The 23,596-nt window shown below is 45.6% G+C and overlaps 1 protein-coding gene across 1 annotated transcript in view; it reads right to left on the bottom strand.

Moving 5' to 3' along the window:
- LOC126234979 (frizzled-4) overlaps positions 1 to 20,317 on the bottom strand; it is a 460,147-nt gene extending 439,830 nt beyond the window's left edge. Inside the window, exon 1 of the mRNA XM_049943718.1 lies at positions 20,013 to 20,317. Coding sequence (XP_049799675.1) covers positions 20,013 to 20,317 — 305 coding nt within the window. The remainder of the gene's footprint in view (positions 1 to 20,012) is intronic.
- Between the last annotated feature and the right edge of the window lie 3,279 nt (positions 20,318 to 23,596).

The raw sequence follows: 23,596 nt of genomic DNA, 5'->3' as shown, positions 1-23,596 counted from the left end.
CGTACGACGACCAAGGATTTTTAGTCAGAGTCTCTAGAAGACAGACGACGCTAAACAAGCTATAGCTGTAAAATAGCGTCCTTTTTCTTTAATTGGTAAAAACCATTTTTTCAACAACAACAGTACTTTTATTCCTTACTTGGTAAGGCCTTTCACACTGTTTATTATCAAATTTCTAAATCATTGGTATAAAACATTTTGCAATCAGCTAAAAAACATACTTTAGCCCATATTTTGTTGATTTTGAAAGACTGTGTGTTGTATACAGTTCCACTCACTACAGAACACTACAATTTCACCAGATGAGTGGTATGTTTCACAATAGGTTACTTAACAATCCATGAAGTTTCTGATTGCTTCTTCTTTTCTCCTGGGCCTTGTTTCTCTCTCATTAAATCTTAAACTTTTCAGAAGAAATCTAAATCGTCCTACCCCCATCATGACTTAGAATATTTCAACTCCGAAGCCACTCGAAGCTCACATTACACCCAGATTCATTCGCCCTGATTTTTACTTCTATCGAGCCAAATACAGTAAATCGATAAAAAGTTTTCATCTCTGTTAAATCAGTCGACCTTTAATCAATATATTGATTTATGTAAGGCCCTATCATTTCCAACATTTTCCATGTAGCAAGCAACGCAAATATCAGAACTTATGATAAAATTTTCACTGCACGCTTTGCACAGGAAAGCTGTGTAAGTAAATTTCAATTTGTTCACACAGGCTCTCGCACACGTAACAGGACACCGTTACAGTAGCGACAACACTCAGAAACGCCCTCCCTCACATAGAAAGAGAGGCGGCTGGCTGTTGGCCGGAGTCCTGCTGCTTTCTACTCTTCTCAGGAAATAAATGCAGTTGCATCTTTCCAAACGCTGCAGATAAGTGGGTGTTTATCGTCTAAATAGTGTCGGAACTGCGCACAATACACTAAAGAGTGAAAAATTCATTTTGGAAACAGCCCCTAGGCTGCGGTAAAGAAATTTCTCCGCCATATCGTTTCTAGTCCCGCTAGATGTACAGGAGAATTATTGCGTGTGCAGAAGAATTACTGTGCAGTTGGGAAAGTAGGAGACAGGTACTGCAGGAAATGATAGTGTGAGAACGGGTCATGAGCCGTACCTGTGTAGCTCAGGTGGTAAGAGCATTGCTTGCGAAAACGAAGGTTCTGGGTTGGAGTCCAGGTCCGTCACACAGTTGTAATCCGCCAGGAAGTTACAACTTGCCAGTTGTTTCCTCATCTATCGTATATGTCTTACCACAGGTCCCGAGTGGACGCTCTCTGTCTTATGTTTCTTTCTTAATTCCACCGGAACAATCTTATACGTGGTTCATATCAATGACAAACTACATATTCACATCGAACATACAAAATAAAAAGCAAAATCTGACAGTACTGTCGAACTGACAATTTCCAGAGCCGCTAGACAAGCTGATGAGGAGATATCAACAATACAAGGTGTTTCAAAAAGAATATACGTATTACAAACTATTATTTTGTCCAAACTATCGATCGCTGCGCCTCGGCTCGGCTATTGGAGAAACGAATACATAGTCTAATTTATATTAATAGCCGCTAGATGTCATTTGACTTATGTTTTGCTTGGTAACCGGCATATGTTTAAAATGGGTACTCCGCAGCAGAATTCATTTTGTGTTCTCGAGTTTGCGAAGTGCAATTCCGTGATTACAGTGCAAAGACGTTTCAGTTTGAGGTACCAAACTGATACTCCGAATGGGTGGACCATTCGCATGTGGTATCGACAGTTACTAGATACAGGAAGTCTATGTAAAGGAAAGAGTCCTGGCCGCCCCCGTGTTCCTGAAGAAAATGTTGCAAGAATTCAAACTGTTTTTCAACGTAGTCCTTCAAAATGCAGTCGGAGTTACAACTGCCTACAACAACAGTTTGGCGTGTTTTGAGACGTCGGTTGGTTATGAAGCCGTACAAGTTACAGCTGCGTCCTGGTGACAAACTCAAACGTGTGGCATTTTGTAACGAGATTCTTGATGCTATTCACAATGGTAACACTTTCGCACAACGCATTGTGTTAGGTGATGAAGCGGCTTTCCATGTTAGTGGTCAGGCAAACAAACACAATGTGCGAATTTGGTGCCTACAGAGCCCACATGCAGCCATTGAACATGTACGAGATTCGCGCAAAGTCAATGTGTTTTGTGCGTTATCCCGATCATCTGTTGACGGCACATTCTTCTTTGTTGGAAGCACGATTAACTGTCAGCAGTATCTCGCTATTTTACGAAACTGGTTGTTTCCGACGCTGCACGAAGACAACTTCACTTTTCAACAAGACGGAGCACCCCCTCACTGGAGTCGCCAAGCGCGTGAATATCTGAATGAAGCTCTACCGAACCGCTGGATTGGTCGTCAAGCAGCTGGCGACTTAGCATGTCTCAGCGGGGCTCCACGGTCACCGGATTATACACCCTCTGACTTCTTCCTGTGGGGTTTCGTTAAAGGCAACGTTTATGTACCACCATTCGCACAGAGTTGAAGAACCGGATCCGTACTGCCAAACACCAGTGACGAAGGACATGCTTTCCCGGGTATGGGAGGAATTTGAGTATCGGCGTGATATTGTTCTTGTAGCTGATGGAGGACATATTGAACATTTGTAATGTGAACTTGAGAGGTTAGTAAATATTTGTTTAAAGTTTCATATTCCTATGTCTTAAAGTTTAATAAACATATGCATTGGAAATACGTATATTCTTTTTGAAACATCCTGTACATTAATTACGTAGGAACTATCGATCTTTTGTATAATGTCGTCGTTGTCGTGGTCTTCGGTCCAAAGACTGGTTTGATGCAGCTCTCCATGCTACTCTATCCTGTGCAAGCTTCTTCATCCCCGTACAACTGCTGCAACTTGTATCCTTCTGAATCTGCTTTATGTATTCATCTCTTGGTCTCTCTCTAGAATTTCAGCCCCCCCCCCCCCCCACACTTCCCTCCGGTACTAACCTGGTGATCCCTTCGTGCCTCAGAATGTTTCCTATGAACCGATCACTTCTTTTAGTCACGTTGTGCCACAAATTTCTTGTCCCCACATTTCTGTTCACTACCTTCCCAGTTGTTACGTCATCGACCTATCTTGTCTTCAACAGTCTTCGGCAGCACCACATTTCGAAAGGTTCTATTCCCTTTTTGTCTAAACTGTTTATCGTCCATGTTCCACTTCCGTGCCATTTGTCAGTAGTTGCTTTACAATTCTTGAGGGTATTTTTGATCTGTCTTTGCAACTACAAAAACGCGTGACTTTCTTCATCAGACGCGTTTCGCTTTACTGAGGTAAAACATCATCAGCGGTCTCTAATTAAGTTTTTACTTTTTGATTTGATTTTAGATCGAAAAACAGTTCGCTAAGAATATGCTGATTTGTAAATCACCATAACTGCAAATCAAAGTATCCTTAACGAACTGTTTTTCGACATAAAATCAAATCAAAATGTAAAAACTTAATTAGAGACCACCGATGATGCTTTACCTCAATAAAGCGAAACGCGTCTGGTGAAAAAATAAAAAAAAATCACGCATTTTTATAGTTGCAACGACAGAACAAAAATACCCTCAAGATCAGTTATTTCGCTTCCCAAATAGCAAAGTTCATCTACCCTCGTTCCCTGATCTAATCCCCTCAGCATCATCTGATTTAGTTCGACTACATTCCATTATCCTTGTTTTGCTTTTGTTGATGTTCATCTTATATCCTCCTTCCAAGACACTGTCCATTCCGTTCAACTGTTCTTCCAAGTCCTTTGTCGTCTCTGACAGACTTACTGTATCATCGACAAACCTCAAAATTATTATTTCTTCTCCCTCAATTTTAATACCGCTCCAAATTTTTCTTTGGTTTTCCTTTACTGCTTCCTCAAGTATACAGACTGAATAACATCTGGGATACGCTATGACCCTGTCTCACTCCTTTTCAACCACTGCTTCGCTTTCATGCCGCTCGACTTTTATAACTGCCGTCTCGTTTCTATACAAGTTGTAAACAACTTTTCGCTCTCTCTATTTTTCCGCTACTTCCTTCAGAATTTCAAAGAGAGTTTCCAGTCAACATTATCAAAAGCTTTCTCTAAGTCCACAAATGCTATAAACGTAGGTTTGCCTTTCCTTAACCTATCTTCGAAGATAAGTCGTACGGTCACTATTGCCTCGCGTGTTCCTACATTTCTTCGAAATCCAAACTGATTTTGCTTGAGGTCGGCTTCTACTAGTTTTCACATCTATCAGTACTGCTTTTTTTGGAATTGGAATTATTACATTCTTCCTGAAGCCTAAGGGTATGTCACCTGTCTCGTGCTTCTTGCACTCCAGGTGGAAGAGTTTTGTCATGGCTGGCTCTCCCAAGGCTATCAGCAATTCTGACAGAATGTCGTCTAGTCCAGAGGCCTTGCACTTTTTACAAATTATGTGAATATTCGTTTATCGATATTAAACTGGAGGTATAGTTATACATTTTTACCATATTTCGGTCATTCATAACTTTATTTTCTATTAATATATTCTTTTACTGGACACTGGATGTAAATAGTCAACTGTTTGTCACACACATTGTCAATAAACTTGACAAAGATGAGTTAAACATTTCTAATATCACATGATAGACGACACCTCTATTCATCGATGTGGTAAATATTTTTTAAAAATTTTTAATGAATTCATTGGACTTCTTGACGGTATAGAGATATCACACATATTCTCAACTGTCAGTCTGCAACCGTTGAACAACCTACCGTTGAACTACTTTATAAATGAGAGAAATGGGCGTCCTGCAAAATCAACGATTATTTTTATGTACCTCTTCAAATTTTTGATAGTAAGTCTGTTGTTGACCAGATGTTGTTTCTTTTTGATATTTAGGTCGACACCACTTTTAAGCCAACATTGAACTAAAATACAAAGTAGAACTTCAAAAAAATGTGGAAGCTACTAATTTACAGATGCTCTTTTTATTTCTTCAAATGCTACGAAAAAATCAGTCTTTTTCCAAAACTTGAGAAAATTTGTTGGTAATGCTAGAGCGAAAATCGGTGGCGCCTAGGTTATACAAAAAATGTAAATAAGAGTTTCCTGTTTTAAGTTTGACGATTTTTTCATGTAAAAACTATTCTTGATGTATAAAAAATTCCGATTCATCGAAAGTGGCGACATTCTACTGCCGACTTATTGGCAGCATCCATATCACTGTGAGAATTTATCAAAAATTACCTATATCTATACTTCCGAAAATATTGCCTTTGCCAGATTGATGACAGGTCCTAAGACATTTGACCCGCGTGGGTGTGCGTGAGAGATGTTGTGGGTAAAGTAAAAATATTCGAAAACGACGAATATTAGTGCGAAATCCAAAGTAATCTGGGCTGCTAAGGTATTTGGGAGTTGACTCATGGTGAAGGCGTGAAAGTGGATAGCTTGTAAAGCATAACTAACGATTGCGTGGAGGAATTTCAACCAAATTCTATGCATATGCCACTTCCCAGCTGGATAAATACTGGGAGTAACATGCGTAGCAATCGTAGACTTGCAGTTGTGAGTGGATAGGCGGTGACATGGAAAATAATCGAAATGAGAAATGTTAGTATCAGATCGATAGCTTTCCGCGCCATTGCTTCACTCTTATGTTATGATGAGAATGCGTTCGCCGAGCAGGGGGAGGGAGTGACATGTAAATATAACCCGCATTGCCTGAATACAAGATTGGGAAAATAAGTGCGCAAGCTATGCTGAGCTATCAGCTAGTTTAGGAATAGAATACATGAGAAACAGCGCGAACGGCTATCTTAACAGCCCTCACTTACGTCAATGCATTTTTACCAACTTATCGGAAGCGCCGTAACGTCATGAGTATTAAAATTTTCTCGAGCGCATACACGATGCATGGAACACAATGTTCTTGGCGTCTTTGTCATTTCAAAATGTATTACTGCATCATTGTAAATGGTAATAATAAAACGTTCATTTTTTTAGTCGAATTTGCTTAACCTAAACAGCGACGATGAGTGGACTTGTAAGGGAACAGTCTGAGGTACATTCGAGTACGGATTCCTTTGAATCGAGGATATACTTACATTTTCTTATGAGAGCTCACAGAGTCCTACTCGCCACGTTAGTGCCAAATAGCGTTCATCTCCCAACTACTTTGCAATCCACCTGCCGATTACGTGGCCAGATTGTAGCTCCCTATTCTTCCTGCGCGTATAAGCGTCTGCTTATTCAGTTGTAGGCTGGCAGAAAGAGCGCGTGACGCCATCTAAGTCGAAACCCGAGCAAATCGAGATTTACGTGAGCAGCATAGCGGGGTCGCAAGACACAGCATCCGGATCATCGTAACGAAAGTAAATGGCATTGCGCAAAGATGAAACTAACAGCTGAGGCATTGAAAGAGAACATCCTACATACCTAATTGTACACCCCACGGCGTGTAGCGTGGTTCCATGTCCACCGCGAGGGACGAGTTTTCAAATTTTTCTGATTTAGGCGTTACGGTCACTTCGCGAGATGTGCACCGAAGGAAATGATACCGGACGTGGCCTAACTCTATTCAGAAAGTAGTCTCACAGAATTTTAACAGAAAACTTGTCGTAACGCATAACCGCTGTCTTAAGGTTCTGCCTCTCCCACTTGCTAAATGTTTGGCAGAAATCGAGCAGCTCGTTGTTAGTTTCGGTGAAGGAACAGCTTGGTGTGAACTCAAAGGAAGGAAACAAGCGCTGCAACATTGTATACTTCGTAATTAAGTGCAGATAGCAGTCGTCACCTTCAAAAGAGGACTAGTCTATGTCCAGACTGTGTGACGGCGCGCTCAAGCGGTCCATATTTTACGGCGATGTGTCGCCGCGACAATGTTGCCGACATCTACATCTACGTGATTACTCTGCTATTCAGAATAAAGTGCCTGGCAGAGGGTTCAATGAACCACCTTCAAGCTGTCTCTCTACCGTTGCACTCTAGAAAGGCACGCGGGAAAAGGAGCACTTAAATTTTTCTGTGCGAGCCCTGATTTCTCTTATTTTATCGTCACGACCATTTCTCCCTGTGTAGGTGGGTGCCAACAGAATGTTTTCGCAATCGGAGGAGAAAACTGGTGATTGTAATTTCATGAGAAGATCCCGTCGCAACGAAAAACGCACTTGTTTTAATGATTGCCACTCCAATTCACGTATCAGGTCTGTGACAGTATGTCCCCTATTTCGCGATATTACGAAACGAGCTGCCCTCCTTTGTACTTTTTCGATGTCATCCGTCAGTCCCACCTGATGCGGATCCCACACCGCACAGCAATACTCCAGAATAGGGCGGACAAGCGTGGTGTCAGCAGTCTCTTTAGTAGACCTGTTCCTGCGATGTAGCAGCGGTATTGCAGTATTACTCGGCAACGTTTCTGGTCGAGCGGGCTGCTGCATGTAGTTGCCGAGATACGGTCGTACTGCTGTCCAGCAGGGGTGGATGATATTTCGTATGGCCAGGCTGTGTGTATCTCTGACCTTGTCTTGAAATGCTTCCCCGCCACTCTGCTTTGCATCTTCCTTACGCCGACACCGCCGCAATGCCACGTCACATAATCTGGGCGGTGAAGCAGAATCAGAGGGTGGACAATAATATGGAAACACCAAAAACGCAAAACATTACAATGCCTAATATGTTTGAGCCGTGATAAAAATTGCTGTTTTGAAGAGCGCGCCACAGCGCGTAGTGTGAAGCAGTCGCCATCCGTTTCTGGCAGTGGCGCCGCTGTGGCAATGCAGCTTTGGTGTCTCCCTCTGGTGGGAAAGGGGAAAGGTAGCCTGTTCACGTGCATTTAAGGGGCGCTATCAGCTCGCTAGGGGGAGTCTGGTCAGTTGGTCAGCCGGGTCAGTGTGGGGCAGTCAGTGTCTGTCTGTCGTCCGGTGTGCTAGTATGTGTTTGGCCGCCAGTCTGCTCGAGTTTGTTCAGGCAATGGTCATTGGCGGTTGGATCGATCAGTTGGTCGGTCGCGCACTGGGACACAAGATGACTTGTCCGTCTTGAGCGTCGGCGCATGTGAGGTCGCCACGTCAGTCCAGTGGGCCGCGCCGTATACGAGGGGTAGTGGCTTCGCGGCCGACACGAGAGCAACAGGAGCCAACCCACGACGTCGGTCTGGCCGGTGCGAGCTGCGACGCCGTGAGACGGGAGTTCGGCGCGCCTTCCTGCGTCCGTTGAAGCAGCTGGCAGCGGACGGTTCTGGAGAGCGTTTTGGGGCTGCTGCGCCAGGTCTTCGCCAGACATCGCAGTTATTCGTGATATGTTGTTTCATTTACTTGTTTTCTTGATCAGTCTCTCGTTCCCAGCTTGCTCGTCTGACTCCCGTCCGTATTTGTTAGGCAGTTAGTCTCTGCCTGTCTGTCGATTTGCCGTACGTTAATAGCTGCCTCTGTCATGTTTGTCGGATTCGGTGTTAACGAATTTATTGCTTGAAGTGTAACGGCCGAATTCCTGAAATATGTTTTTATCGTGCCTATCATCTTGAGAGGCGGTATATGTGTAATGTAGAGCATGTTTGGCCAACCTTGTATATTTTATGTAAGACTGCATTTCATGGGTTTTTATTTAAATGGTCATTTTAGTATATAAGATTGCCACCCTTCCACCGTAATACCTTTTTTTAAAAATCAAGGTGCCCCTTCGGTGGCAAGTTAATCTTTTAATGTTAGTGTTTTGTACCATTTCCATCCCTCCTACGGGGTGCATAGTTTATGTGCTTGTGTGAGTTGTTAAAATTTTTAGTTTAAAGTAATCTGGTGTGTTGCAGATCTGCACCAATGTAGTCTTCCAGAGGTTGTTGTGAGCGGTCGTGACTACGGCCGTGTCAAAAGGGAGCGGCAAGGTTCTCAGCCCGAAAGCTCATGCAGTCAAGAATTGTTCATGCTGCCTCTGAATAAACTGTAACTTAATATTTAGAGGGGGCTTTCTGATTATAATTTTAAATCTGTTTTTTAAAAAAGGGGGCTTTTACGAATAAAATTTCCATTTGTTGAAAGAAATTTGATTTGTTTTCATCAGTTACCCACTGGCAACTACTTCCACGCTCACATAGTGTGATTAAATGTGTTAATGTTCTTGATGAATCGCTAGTAGATAAAGTAAATTCTTAAGAAAAGATTTTGAAGGAAAATTCACGCTTCAACGTTGTAGGAAAGTGGACGGAATTCAAACAGCTATCAGTTGTCTCGGAATGGATAAGTATAGATCCTGTATGGTTTTCAAGGGAAACTGGTACCATTCTTCCTGCAAAATAGGGGCACGTTCAGGCAACGATAATGGAGGTGCATAGCGATCACGCACCCTTCTCTCCAAAGCCGACCACAAAGGCGGAATAATATTGAGATCCGGTGATTGGTGGCCAGGTGAGATTCGAAAATTCATCCTGGTGTACACAACACAGAGTCCTGACGTTGCGAGTTGTGTCAGCGGGTGCCCTGTCGACTTAGAATATAGAGTCACCATTGGGGAACAAACACTGTACCATGGGATGGACCTCATCAACCAAAATAGCCACATAATCCTGCAAAGCGGCCATAGCGCCTGTGGAATACCATGACATGGCTGCACAAATCATCAGCGAACTACCCATCATGTTTCACTCTTGGGACGTAGACGCTGCTAGAAATAAGAATCAGTGTGCAAGAAGACTCGTCCGACCAAATGACATTATTCCACTTATCCCCCAGGTCCACTACTTATGGCTCGGGCTCCATGTTTTCCTGTTGGGCGCATTTGCACCACCGATGAGTGGTCTTGGAATTCCAGCACGCCCTGCAGTTTTCAGGTTACGCAGCAGCCTTCGTGCTCTTTTGTTGGTGACAGGGTTCGCGACTGCGACATTCCGTCGTGCAGTGACTTCTGCAGCTGTCTCCTGTTAATTTTCATCACAATCGTCTTTCATAACTTCAGCCACCATCACTCAACACGCAGTTCGTCCGCGGTAACTTAGCAGATGATATTATTCCGGTTTCCCTGTACGTGGTATAAATCTTCGACGTGGCGCCTCGTGAAACGGGAAACACTTCGGCTATCTTCGTTACGGAAGCAGCCACCATACGAGCATCAACAGTTTGCCCACGTTGGAATTTATTCAGCTCCAACACAATACACTCACAACTACACAGAACACTGTTTTGAACGCGACTGACAATTATATCGTGTTGAGGGCATTGCTCAGGTGCCGTTCGTGGTCAAACAAAAGAGTGCTACCTGCAGACTTGGCTAGCTACCGCATTTATGTTCAACCACGCATTTCTCCAATTTTTGTCCAAGCGTTCTATGTACGCCAGTTTCATATACACTACTGGCCATTAAAATTTCTACACCACGAAGATGACGTGCTACAGACGCAAAATTTAACCGACAGGAAGAAGATGCTGTGATATGCAAATCATTAACTTTTCAGAGCATTCACACAAGGCGCCGGTGGCGACACCTACAACGTGCTGACATGAGGAAAGTTTCCAACCGATTTCTCATACACAAACAGCAGTTGACCAGCGTTGCCTGGTGAAACGTTATTGTGATGCCACGTGTAAGGAGGAGAAATGCGTACCATCACGTTTCCGATTTTGATAAAGGTCGGATTGTAGCCTATCGCGATTGCGGTTTATCGTACCGCGACATTGCTGCTCGCGTTGGTCGAGATCCAATGACTCTTAGCAGAATATGGAATTGGTCGGCTCAGGAGGGTAATACGGAACGCCCTGCTGGTTACCAACGGCCTCGTATCACTAGCAGTCGAGATGAGAGGCATCTTATCCACATCGCTGTAGCGGATCGTGCAGCCACGTCACGATCCCTGAGTCAACAGATGGGGACGTTTGCAAGACAACAACCATCTGCACGAACAGTTCGACGACGTTTGCAGCAGCATGGACTATCAGCTCTGAGACCATGGCTGCGGTTACCCTTGACGCTGCATCACAGACAGGAGCACCTGCGATGGTGTGCTCGACGACGAACCTGGGTGCACGAATGGCAAAGCGTCATTTTTTCGGATGAACACAGGTTCTCTTTACAGCATCATGATGGTCGCATCCGTGTTTAGCGACATCGCGGTGAACCACAATGGAAGCGTGCATTCGACATCGCCATACTGGCGTATCACCAGGTGTGATGGTATGGGGTGCCATTGGTTACACATCTCGGTCACCTCTTGTTCGCATTGACGGCACTTTGAACAGTGGACGTTACATTTCAGATGTGTTACGACCCGTGACTCTACCCTTCATTCGATCCCTGCGAAACCCTACATTTCAGCAGGATAATGCACGACCGCATGTTGCAGGTCCTGTACGAGCCTTTCTGGATACAGAAAATGTTCGACTGCTGCCCTGGCCAGCACATTCTCCAGTTCTCTCACCAATTGAAAACGTCTGGTCAATGGTGGCCGAGCAACTGGCTCGTCACAATACGCCAGTCACTACTCTTGATGAACCGTGGTATCGTGCTGAAGCTGCAAGGACAGCTTTACCTGTACACGCCATCCAAGCTGTGTTTGACTCAGTGCCCAGGCGTATCAAGGCCGTTATTACGGCCAGAGGTGGTTGTTCTGGGTACTGATTTCTCAGGATCTATGCACCCAAATCGCGTGAAAATGTAATCACATGTCAGTTGTAGTATAATATATTTGTCCAATGAATACCCGTTTATCATTTGCATTTCTTCTTGGTGTAGCAATTTTAATGGCCAGTACTGTATTTTACTGTAGTGCTATTTCATATAGTCATTGATAGCACAGTTTCTCCCATCGTTTCGGACCGAGCGAATTTACAACTTGCTCCATAAAAGTTTTCTGTTAAGTTGAAAACAAATTGTAAGTAATATGTTTATTCTTCAGACAGAATTCTGATCGTGATCCAGTCATTCGTTACGTCATCTGGACATCTGCGTGGCTCGTGATATGTTTTGTGATTGACAATTATGTTTTGTGTGTGTGTGTGTGTGTGTGTGTGTGTGTGTGGTTTAATGACATAGGACATGTCATGCTTAATACTTTCAATATGAGCTGCAGCGGTTTGTTTACTAAACTTCAGTGGTCACGGCAAGAGGAAAGTCATTTCTGTCCACTCAGCGCCTGAGATATGAAGGCACCACTCAAGTCCCGTCGTCACAGCTTCAACGTTGCCCGTACCTGGGCGTGAAAGCCAAGATTTCCGGCCCGAGAACGAATTCGGCACACGGTTTTAATCTGTCAGGCAGTTCCGTTGCTGAGTAATAAATTTTCGTTCCGAAATTTATGCTCAATCTATTAATATTCATATAGTGTGGAAGGAAAAAAGAAAAAGAAAAGGAAAGAAAAAACTCATTGCCCCAGCATAGCGCGCTGGGGTAAACCATAAACATATCTAGTGCCCTTAACTTATACCTAACAACAAACATTACAAGGCCGATCGTGAGGTATTACTTAAAATACCGCATTAGAAAATAACTGGTACTTACGTAATACTTCACGCTGTGTAGGTTCTATCTGTCTAATGGCAGGGCTACGGAAGTAGATTGAAGCGTTCGCTATGTAATCATCGCTATGTAGGCATCTACACATTTCTGAAGAGTACCTACGCAAAAATGAATGGACCTTCGGCTATTAGGGGTGCAAGTGTAGAACTAGTATAGGTGGTTCTCATCGTGGAATTGCTTCATTATTTCTTGAATGCATTTAACGCGTCTGTTGGAAGCAGTCATTAGCTTTTGGTTGTTAGCTTTTGGTTGTTAGCTTTTGGTTGTTTCTTTACCAAATTGACTAGGCGATGACGTACGAGACGAAACCATTAACAGAAAGTACAATACTGGCATGGAAAATCCAGAAACGTCATTTATCGGTAAGGAATAAAACTAGTACTACTAATAATAGTAATAATAATCTTTGGACGTTATTCGAAGCTTACATGAGCATGAAAAAGATGAAAAGTGACTTCAGTTTCTCTAAACATACAGAAACAAATATTTTATACGAATTTACCTGCTCACAGACTTATTTTCTCAACTCACTTTTCTAATATCAGCTTAAATCTGTTTCTGGAATTTAGCGGGGCGTAACCTATATGACGGTCCGCGGATTTGCTCCTGAAAAAGCAGCTTGTCGCCACAATTGCTCACGAGATCGCTGCCATGCGTCCAGCACGTGCTGAAACATATACCCCAATCCAGCCCGACTGCTGTGGGTAGAGAGTCCCATTTGACTACGCCTTGTTGGCACCGAGAACACTTGACTAATCGAAAGTTTCCTGAAGGATAACAGTCTGCCACACTGGTTCGCGTTTGTTGGTATTAAGATATCCTTATTCTCTTGGATAGTATGCTGGTATGTATCTCAGACACTTTAAAATAGCTAAAGAGCCGAAACTGTGCAGGATAGGAAAAACCAAAAACAAAAGGACGACTGTCCAGCAGACTGTTGTCAATCAGAATATCTGTTTTGGCTCTTAGGTCTCATTACAAATAAAGTATAATAAATTTAGGTGGAAAAAAGTCATGGGGATAGCGATGTGCACATACACAGATGGCGATAGCGTCACGTACACAAGGTATAAAAGAACAGTGCAGTGGCGCAGTTGTCAGATTCATACAAAAAGGTATCCGTTGTGATTATGGCTGCACGACAAGAATTAACTGACTTTGAATGCGGAATGGTAGTTGAAGCTAGATGCAAGGGACATTCCATTTTGGAAACTGTTAGAGAATTCAATATTCCGAAGAAATGGAAATGAGTATAAGGCATTGTTGGCCAGGAGGCCCCATGCGTGGGAGTTCGGCCGCCGTATTACATGTACTTTTTAGTTGACGCCACTTCGGCGACTTGCGGGTCAATGATGATGCAGGACACACAACATCCAGTCCCCCGCCGGGAACTGAACCCGGGCCCCCTGCGTGATACGCGGAAACGCTACCGCTACGCAACGGAGGTGGACAATATTTCGAGATCCATAGAGTCAAGGGTATGCCGACAGCAACAAATTTCGGGCATTACCTCTCACACGGACAAAGCATTGGCCGACGGCCTTCACTTCACGACCGAGAGCAGCGGCATTTGCATGGAGTTGTCAGTGATAACAGACAAGAAACACAGTGTGAAATAGCGCAGAAATCAATGTGGGACGTGCGACGAACGTTTCTATGAGGACATTGCCGCGAAATTTGGTGTTGATGAGCTATGGCAGCACACGACCGATGCGAGTGCCTATGCTAACAGCACGACATCGCCTGCAGCGCTTCTCCTGGGCTCGTGACCAAATCTGTTGGACCCTAGACGACTGGAAAAGTGCTGCCTGGTCAGATGAGTCCCGGGTTCTGTTAGTATGATAAGAGCTGATAGCAGGGTTCGAGTGTGGCGCAGACTGCGAGAAACCATGGACCCAGGTTGTCAACAAGGCACTGTACAAGTTGGTGCTGTCTCCATGACCGTGTGGACTGTGTTTTCATGGAATGGACTGGGTCCTCTGGTCCACCTGAACTTATCATTGACTGTAAATAGCTATGTTCGGCTACTAGACCATTTGTAGCTATTCGTGCACTTCATGTTCCCAAACAACGGTGGAATTTGTATGGATGGAAATGTGCCATGTCACCAGACCACAATTGTTTGCGATTGGTTGTTCTGGACAATTCGCGCGAATGATTTGGCCACCCAGATCGCTCGACGTGGGACATAATCGAAAGGTCAGTTGGTGCACAGCCGGCCGGTGTGGCCGTGCGGTTCTAGGCGCTTCAGTCTGCAACCGCGTGACCACTACGGTCGCAGGTTCGAATCCTGCCTCGGCCATGGATGTGTGTGATGTCCTTAGGCTAGTTAGGTTTAAGTAGTTCTAAGTTCTAGGGGACTGATGACCACAGATGTTAAGTTCCATAGTGCTCAGAGCCATTTAGTTCGTGCACAAAATCCTGCACCGGCAACGCTTTCGCAATTACGAACGGCCATAGAGGCAGCATGGCTCAATATTTCTGCAGGGGACTTCCAGCGACTGGTTGAGTCCATACCACGTCGAATTGCTGCACTTCGCCGGGCAAAGAGGTCCGACACGATATTAGGAAGTATCCCATGACTTTTGTCACCTCAGTGTAATTTAGTCAAGTTATGAGTGTTTTGAAATCGCTAATAAATGGGGTAAGAACAAGTGAACAAATCAAACGTAACTTAGTTGTAGTCAAGTGCTGAATGCGGAGGAAGATGACAACAATAAGTTCTGCAAAGGCAGTGTGTTTCAGGTATTAAATCTCAGAGCAACGCTTACCCCGGAAGAAGTGTCTGATAACGAAAATGAATTTTATGGAGCTACCTAAGCGCGCCTTAGGGAACTCGCAGGTGGAGTACCTAAACAATACTTTTCCAGAATGACAATCTCGCAGATTTGAGCAAATTTTTTTATAAGAAAAACTATGAACTGCCATCCTAAGTATCGTTAGCCGTCCAAAAGAAACCATATCGCCAAGAACAAAAATGGAGTCAGTACTATACATCCAGGATGTAGTTCAAGGACCGTTGAACACCGATTTTTACAAGGGAAGTCGACAGTACACAAGACATTACGGTCCATATGCAGTCAGCGCCCACATAAGCAATGGAAAATTTTTAGTGTTTTATCATTCCTCCAACGTGGCATGTTGCCAATCTATCAGCAACTGACCTGACAGATAAATGAGATACTTAAATGTAATGTACTGCTATACGATTCACTGAATCGAGTTACTAACATGTTTTACTGATCTACTCAGCTGAATAATCTTATGCCAACTTATTTATTTACCACCGCACCAACGCTGAAATGTCCGTCCAGCCATCTTGACCTGGGTGTATATTACGCAACCCTTTGCAACGTATATGGAGGAGTTTATTAGGTGCTAGAATTATTTTCACTTCTCCCGTCCTATCCGAGAATGAAACACGAAGGGGCGGAAATACCCTGCACCATACACCGTTCGCGTACTGTGCAGTATCGCATTGTAGAACATCAGCGGCATACTCGCCTTCTTCAGCCTTGTAAGTCTGCCATCGCCGAACACTGTATTTCCACTGGTCATGCCAGGAATTACAATGAGACAAAAATTGTGGCCCATACGTCTAACTTTTGGAGTTCTATTATTACTGAATCCGTGGAAATACGGCTGGCCGGCCGAAGGGGCCGTGCGGTTAAAGGCGCTACAGTCTGGAACCGCAAGACCGCTACGGTCGCAGGTTCGAATCCTGCCTCGGGCATGGATGTTTGTGATGTCCTTAGGTTACTTAGGTTTAACTAGTTCTGAGTTCTAGGGGACTAATGACCTCAGAAGTTGAGTCCCATAGTGCTCAGAGCCAAATATGGCTGTCTGACAATGAGCCTCTTATTAATCGTGACGGCGGTTACCAATTGAATTCGGCATGGAATCGAATTGTCGAAAAACTTCATGTCCTCCGTAGCCTTCGTAGGTCTGTGATGGAACCGTGGGAAGACAATCGAATTAATATCGATGCGGTGAGTTTTCAACACGGGGGGCGCGCGGCGTAGCAGAACCGAACGCGCTCAAGTAGCGCACGCGCAACAAGTGAATCCACCACGCATGTGCCGGAGGGGCCTTAAATACCAGAGCTCAGGGAGTTTTCGCCAGTATCACCTGAGGATGGCCAGAAGACTCTGCGGATATTGCAGACATGCGGCAGTTCGTCCGAAATTTTGTGGAACAAATGAATACTGTTTACTTACGAGTTTTGTGTACGAAGCTGCTGTCGTGGCTTTCCGGAAGTTGATAAACACTGCATGAACCTGAGCTGTCATAAACGAATCTAGTACGCCAGTTGTCTCACGATCGGTGCTTATTGAAACCACGTTGATTCGCGGAGAGAAGTTGTTGGTCTCTAGAAAAGTGATTATACGCGAGCGCAAAATACATTCCATATACTCGTCTGAAAGAAACGAAAGAGGGAAGATTAATGTGTAGTCGAAGAAGAGGTCATTGGGTTCGGAGCAGAAATTCGAATTGGGGAATGTAGTCGGCCGCGACCCTTAAAAGGAATCATTTCGGGATTTCTGCTTAAGCGATTTAGGGAGGGGAGATTTGAACCTTCGTCCCTCAATGCAAGTCTACTTCTTGTCCTACAGAATCCAGCGAATGGTGACAGTAGTTCAAATCCTCCATCAAGGCACTCAGAAATAGGTTTTCCGTTGTTTCTTCGAATCATTTATTGCAAATGCCGGGACGATACCTGTGAAAAGGTCACGGCCCGTTTCATTCCCCAGTTCGAGGTTGTGATCCGTGCCTAATGACGTCGACGGGTGGGAAATTAAACTGTAACCTTTTCCTGTTTTCCCGACTTTATCCGTATAGGTTGTGTAGAGATGAAGAGGGTTGCACAGGGTATAGTGGCATGGAGAGCTGCATCATTCGAGTCTTCGGACTGAAAATCACAACAATTGCAGCGATTAACGTGCACGTAGCCGACCACGATATTGTTGTGCTTAGTCTCCCGTGGCTGTTAGGAAAACACGCGTTGACATTACAGTAAACTAGTACAGCGGAGACTAGGAAAAGCCTCGCGCTGTGATTGCTTTGGGGACAGTTGTGGAGTTACTGTCAAGTGGTTCACCGAGTCCTCGTGAAACATCTCGATAAAGACTCAAGATAATCCGACCGAAGCGCACACAGTTCCAAGTGCAATATCTACATCAAGTCTACAGGGATACTCCGCAATCGACTGCACGGTGCGTGGCGGAGGGTACTCTGTTTGCTTTCCTGTTCCACTCGCCAACAGAGCGAGGAGAAAATGACTATCTATATGCCTCCGTATGACACCTAATTTCTCGTATATCATTCTCGCGGCGCAGTGTATGCTGGAGGCAACAGAATCGTTCTGCAGTCAGTTTCAGATGCCGGATCTCTAAATTTTCTCACTGGTGTTCCTCGAAAAGAACGCCGCCTTCCCTCCGGCGATTCCCATTCAGTTCCCGAAGCTTCTCCGTAAAACGTGCGTATTGCTCCGTCCCACCAGTAACAAATCTAGCAGCCCGCCTCTGAATTGCTTCGATGTCTTCCTTTAATCCGACCTGGTACGGAATAAGTCGCACTAGCGTCCTATATTTTGTGTTAGCAGAAGAGCCAACACCGTGTTACGAGTGGAGGCCGAAATGCACGCGTTTTAGCTCACGCAGGCTGGCGTGAGTAGGGAAGAACTATACTGACGTGAGGTCTGGAACATGACAAGGAATGAGAATTCAGAAAGCGGACGTAATTAGTTTGATACCTAACTTTAATCCATTAATGTTGAACGTCGCTCTTGACGGTACATGATTCATTATAATATCTGTTCAGAATACATTCTTAAAGTAATTATAGGAACTGAATATGGCGCCTTGCTAGGTCGTAGCAAATGACGTAGCTGAAGGCTATGCAAAACTGTCGTCTCTGCAAATGAGAGCGTATGTAGACAGTGAACCATCGCTAGTAAAGTCGGCTGTAGCACTGGGGAGTGCTAGGGATTCTCTCTAGACTAGACCTCCCTTGTGGCGGCGCTCGGTCTGCAATCACTGATAGTGGCGACACGCGGGTCCGACGTATAATAACGGACCGCGGCCGATTTAAAGGCTACCACCTAACAAGTGTGGTGTCTGGCGGTGACACCACACTATATGCGGTCTCCTTTACAGACGGCCGCGCGGGATTAGCCGAGCGGTCTTAGGCGCTGCAGTCACGGACTGTGCGGCTGGTCCCGGCGGAGGTTCGAGTCCTCCCTCGGGCATGGGTGTGTGTGTTTGTCCTTAGGATAATTTAGGTTAAGTAGTGTGTAAGCTTAGGGACTGATGACCTTAGCAGTTAAGTCCCGTAAGATGTCACACACATTTGAACATTTGAACATTTACAGACGAACCACACATTCCTAGAATTCTCCCAATAAACCGAAGTCGACCATTCGGCTTCCCTATCACAACCCTCACATGCTCGTTCCAATCCATATCACTGTGCACCGTTATGCCCAGATATTTGGAAGACGTGACTGTGTAAAGTCGGACACTACTAATACCGTATCCGAACATTACAGGTTTGCTCTTCCCACTAAACATCAATAACTTACATTTCTCTGCATTTGGCGCTAGATATTGTAGTCGAATAATAACTTGCGAGAAAGGGAATTGTCTCGAGGCGAGGTGCAGGTGTGGTTTAACAGAGGTTTTTCAGGCTCGTTCAGACAGAATGCTGTGGTCGTCGCTAGTCTTCTCAGAAAATCGACAACACAGAGCTAGAAAACGGTAACATACTATAACAGAGCACACGGCCGCGTCCACTGTACGCGGTTCCATATAGATTGGAGAAGCGACCACTATGATACTTTGGACCCATCCACTACACAGAAATTTGGCAGTTTTTAATCGCCGTCATGCCGTCTTTTAGCGGTGTTTTGTACTTGACGGATAACGAATGTTGGGAAAAATGATTCCGAGCTTTTCCGATCTAATTTTTTATCATGTGACACCTGAAGATGTGGCTTTAACGCCACGAAACCGGTAGTGGTACAGCGATAAAGGACCAAAATACAGCTTAAGCGGTTGTTAATACCCAAGATGAAACAGAAAAAACTTACGCGATGCATAGCCAGGTGGCGCAAACAGCGTGCTTTTCATTTGGTCAGCTGACGGCTTTGCCGAAAGAAAGTGCATCCAGCCGGAAAGTTAAGTGAAAATGAATTTTGTTAACCGTGGGAAGGGCGGCCTCTGCACACAGGAAGCTTTTCCTCTGATTTCCCAAACGGTTTAAGGCGATTTGTTTGCTTTAAGACAGATACGGACGAATTCCTTTCCGACACCGTTTTTGCCGACTGTAATGACAACATAGGGCGGGACGTTAAAACCTTGTTGTCGGTCGGAGCAGAAACGAGGCACTAGGCGGGACGCGGCAGCGCCATACCTGCGGACAGGCGTCGCGCGGAGGCAGCGGCGGCGTCGGGGGCGGCGCGGGGGCGTCGGCGGAGGGCGGCGGCGGCTCGTCCTCGCCGGGACCCTCCATGCACATGGTCTCGTGGTTGTTGTCGGCCGGGAAGAGCGAGCAGTTGAGCGACGCGGGCCAGGGGAACCCGAAGCCCTGCAGCACGGGCAGGCAGCGGCGGCGCACCGCGTGGCAGAGGCCGCGGCACGGCCCGATCGGCGCCGCCACCTTGTCGGTGCACATGGGCGCGAACACGGCGCACAGCAGCAGCTGCAGCTGCGCCGAGCAGCCGTACTGCACCAGCGGGTTGAACGACTGCAGCATGAACTCGGCCTCCTTCTGCGCCAGCGCCGACAGCCCCGTGTGGTTGTAGCCGATGCCGCGGCACATGTCGATGGCCAGCGGCTCGCACCCGCGCGCGCGGCCCGCCGCGGCCGCCACGCCCACCGCCAGCGCCAGCAGCCGCACTCGCGCCATCGCGGCCCGCGACTCACTGAGAGCGGCGGCGGCGACGGCCGAGGCAGCGCTGGAGCGCAGTGGCGTCACGGGGAGGGGGAAGGGGAGCGGGGACCGGGCTGCCTACCCCCACCACGCGCCGGCCGGCCACGGCGACACAACAAACCGGAGGGCCTCGTTAACCGCTCTGCAGCTGATCCGGAGCGCCTCCCGACAGAATCACGCCTCCACTCACAGCGACGCTGGCACGTGCGACTCTGAAAGGCCAGTGTCATACACTATCGTGCACTGAAGAGCCAAAGAAACTGGTACACCTGCCCAATATCGCGTCAAGGGCCCACGCGAGCACACAGAAGTGCCGCAACACGACGTGACATGCACTACTCTACTAGTGTCTGAAGTAGTGCTGGAGGGATTTGATACCATCAATCCTCCACAGCTGGCCATAAATCCGTAAGGGTACGAAGGGGTGGGGATCTCTTCTGAACTGCACGTTGCAAGGCATCCCTGATTTGCTCAATAATGTTCATGTCGGGAGTTTCATCTACATCTACATTTATACTCCGCAAGCCACCCAACGGTATGTGGCGGAGGGCACTTTACGTGCCGCTGCCATTACCTCCCTTTCCTGTTCCAGTCGCGTATGGTACGCGGGAAGAACGACTGCCGGAAAGCCTCCATGCGCGCTCGAATTTCTCTAATTTTACATTTGTGACCTTCTCGGGAGGTATAAGTAGGGGAGAGCAATATGTTCGATACCTCATCCAGAAACGCACCCTCTCGAAACCTGGACAGCAAGCTACACCGCGATGCAGAGCGCCTCTCTTGCAGAGTCGGCCACTTGAGTTCGCTAAACATCTCCGTAACGCTATCACGCTTACCAGATAATCGTGTGACGAAACGCGCCGCTCTTGTTTGGATCTTCTCTATCTCCTCTGTCAACCTGACCTGGTACGGATTCCACACTGATGAGCAATACTCAAGTATAGGTCGAACGAGTGTTTTGTAAGCCACCTGCTTTGTTGATGGACTACATTTTCTAATGACTCTCCCAATGAATCTCAACCCGGCACCCGCCTTACCAACAATTTATTTTATATGATCATTCCACTTCTAATCGTTCCGCACGCATACTCCCAGTATTTTACAGAAGTAACTGCTACCAGTGTTTGTTCCACTATCATATAATCATACAATAAAGCATCCTTCTTTCTATGTATTCGCAATACATTACATTTGTCTATGTTAAGGGTCAGTCGCCACTCCCTGCACTAAGTGCCTATCCGCTGCAGATCTTCCTCCATTTAGCTGCAATTTTCTAATGCTGCAACTTCTCTGTATATTACAGCATCATCTGCGAAAAGCCACATGGAACTTCCGACACTATCTAATAGGTCACACTAGTTCGGTGGACAGTGGAAGAGTTTAAACTCACAACAGTGTTCCTGGAGCTACTCTCTAGCAATTAGGGACGTATGGGGTGTCGCATTGTCCTGCTGGATTTGTCCAAGTCCGTCGGAATGCACAATGGACATGAATGGACACAGGTGCTCAGACAGAATGCTTACGTACGTGTCACCTGTCAGATTCGTATCTAAACGTATCAGGGGACCCATATCACTCCAACTGCACACGCTCCACACCATTACAGAGCCTCCATCAGCTTGAACAGTCCCCTACTGACAGGCAGGGTCCGTGGATTCATGAGTTTGTCTACAAATCCGTACACGTCCATCCACTCGATACAATTTTAAACGAGACTCGTCCGACCAGGCAACATGTTTCCTGTCATCAACAGTTCAATATCGGTGTTGACGGGCCCAGGCGAGGCGTAAAGCTTTTACGTCTTGCAGTCACCAAGTGTACAAGAGTGGGCCTCCGGCTCCGAAAGCCCATATCAATTATGTTTCGTTGGATCGTTCGCACACTGACACTCGTTGATGGCCCAGCATTGAAATCTGCATGGTTGCAGTATTGTCACGTTGAACGATTCTCTTCAGTCGTCGTTGGTCCCGTTCTTGCAGGATCTTTTTCCGGCCGCAGCGATGTCGGAGATTTGATGTCTTACCGGATTCCTGATATTCACGGTACACGCGTGAAATGGTCGTACGGGAAAATCCCCACTTCATCCCTACCACGGAGATACTGTACCCCATCGCTCGTACGCCGACTATAACACCGCGTTCAAACTAAATCTTGATAACCTGCCGCTGTAGCATCAGTAAACGATGTAAAATCTGCGGCAGACACCTGTTGTCTTATATAGGCGTTGCCGATCGCAGCCCCGAATTCTGTCTGTTTACATACCTCCGTATTTGACAACGCATGGCTATACCAGTTTCTCTGGCGCTTCAGTGTGTTTCTTTGTTACAACTGATACGTCAAATATTTACTTCAATGAAATTTGACAGTGTAATAGCTTGATGTCCTGTAATATATTAATGACATAAACCCAGTCACTCGAAAATAGCATAAAAACCGGAAACGTGGGTCGTAAATAAATAAACAACAACACACTCAAATGGCGGTGTGTTCAATTAAAAGTGTAATAGGGAACTTTTGTCTAAGAAAAATGACCAAATCTAGAGCCTCACCTTAGATTTGATCACAAAAGTTGACCATCTTCTGTTCACTGCAATGTGAAATGTAACCGTTGGAGCGCTGGCATCGCTACCCCTATTTGACATCTCTGTAGTGTGTTTGTAAACACGGCTTCGAAGTTGCGACCACTGATGTTTGGTGATACTCTTTTTACAACCTTCCTTCGTCGGGTGGGGGATGGGGGGTGGTGGGAGGACGAGTAAGGAGCACAATGCATGCTATTACTTGTGTGGTGATGGGCAGGTGGAATATGCTGCAGGCGACTTCACATCCACAACCCCACAACCATAGCTACAGTCATCCTCCTTTACATCTGGAAACGTCTGAACAGCTTCTCAGCAAGCGGAGTAGAGGAGGTGATCACACTTTAAAATAAGTAAAAAAAATTCTTAGCTCTCCATTTTACTTTCTCTATTTTTGAACTCCGGATACCACAAGTTAAAAGCTCTTCATCTATTTCGTAATTTTTATTAATTTTGTAGTTGTTGCAATATTAATTCTATTAATTAAATTATTCAAAAATAAAAATAGTTCTTATTGCCCAAATAATGTACTAAACATTTATTTACCTCCAGATATTCCCCCTTCAGTGCTTTATAAATCGCTTCACAA

The sequence above is a fragment of the Schistocerca nitens genome, chromosome 2, assembly GCF_023898315.1.
Source record: "Schistocerca nitens isolate TAMUIC-IGC-003100 chromosome 2, iqSchNite1.1, whole genome shotgun sequence".
NCBI lineage: Eukaryota > Metazoa > Arthropoda > Insecta > Orthoptera > Acrididae > Schistocerca > Schistocerca nitens.
Note: the sequence above shows the minus strand (reverse complement) of the source record. Positions and strands in the feature narration are given on the sequence as shown.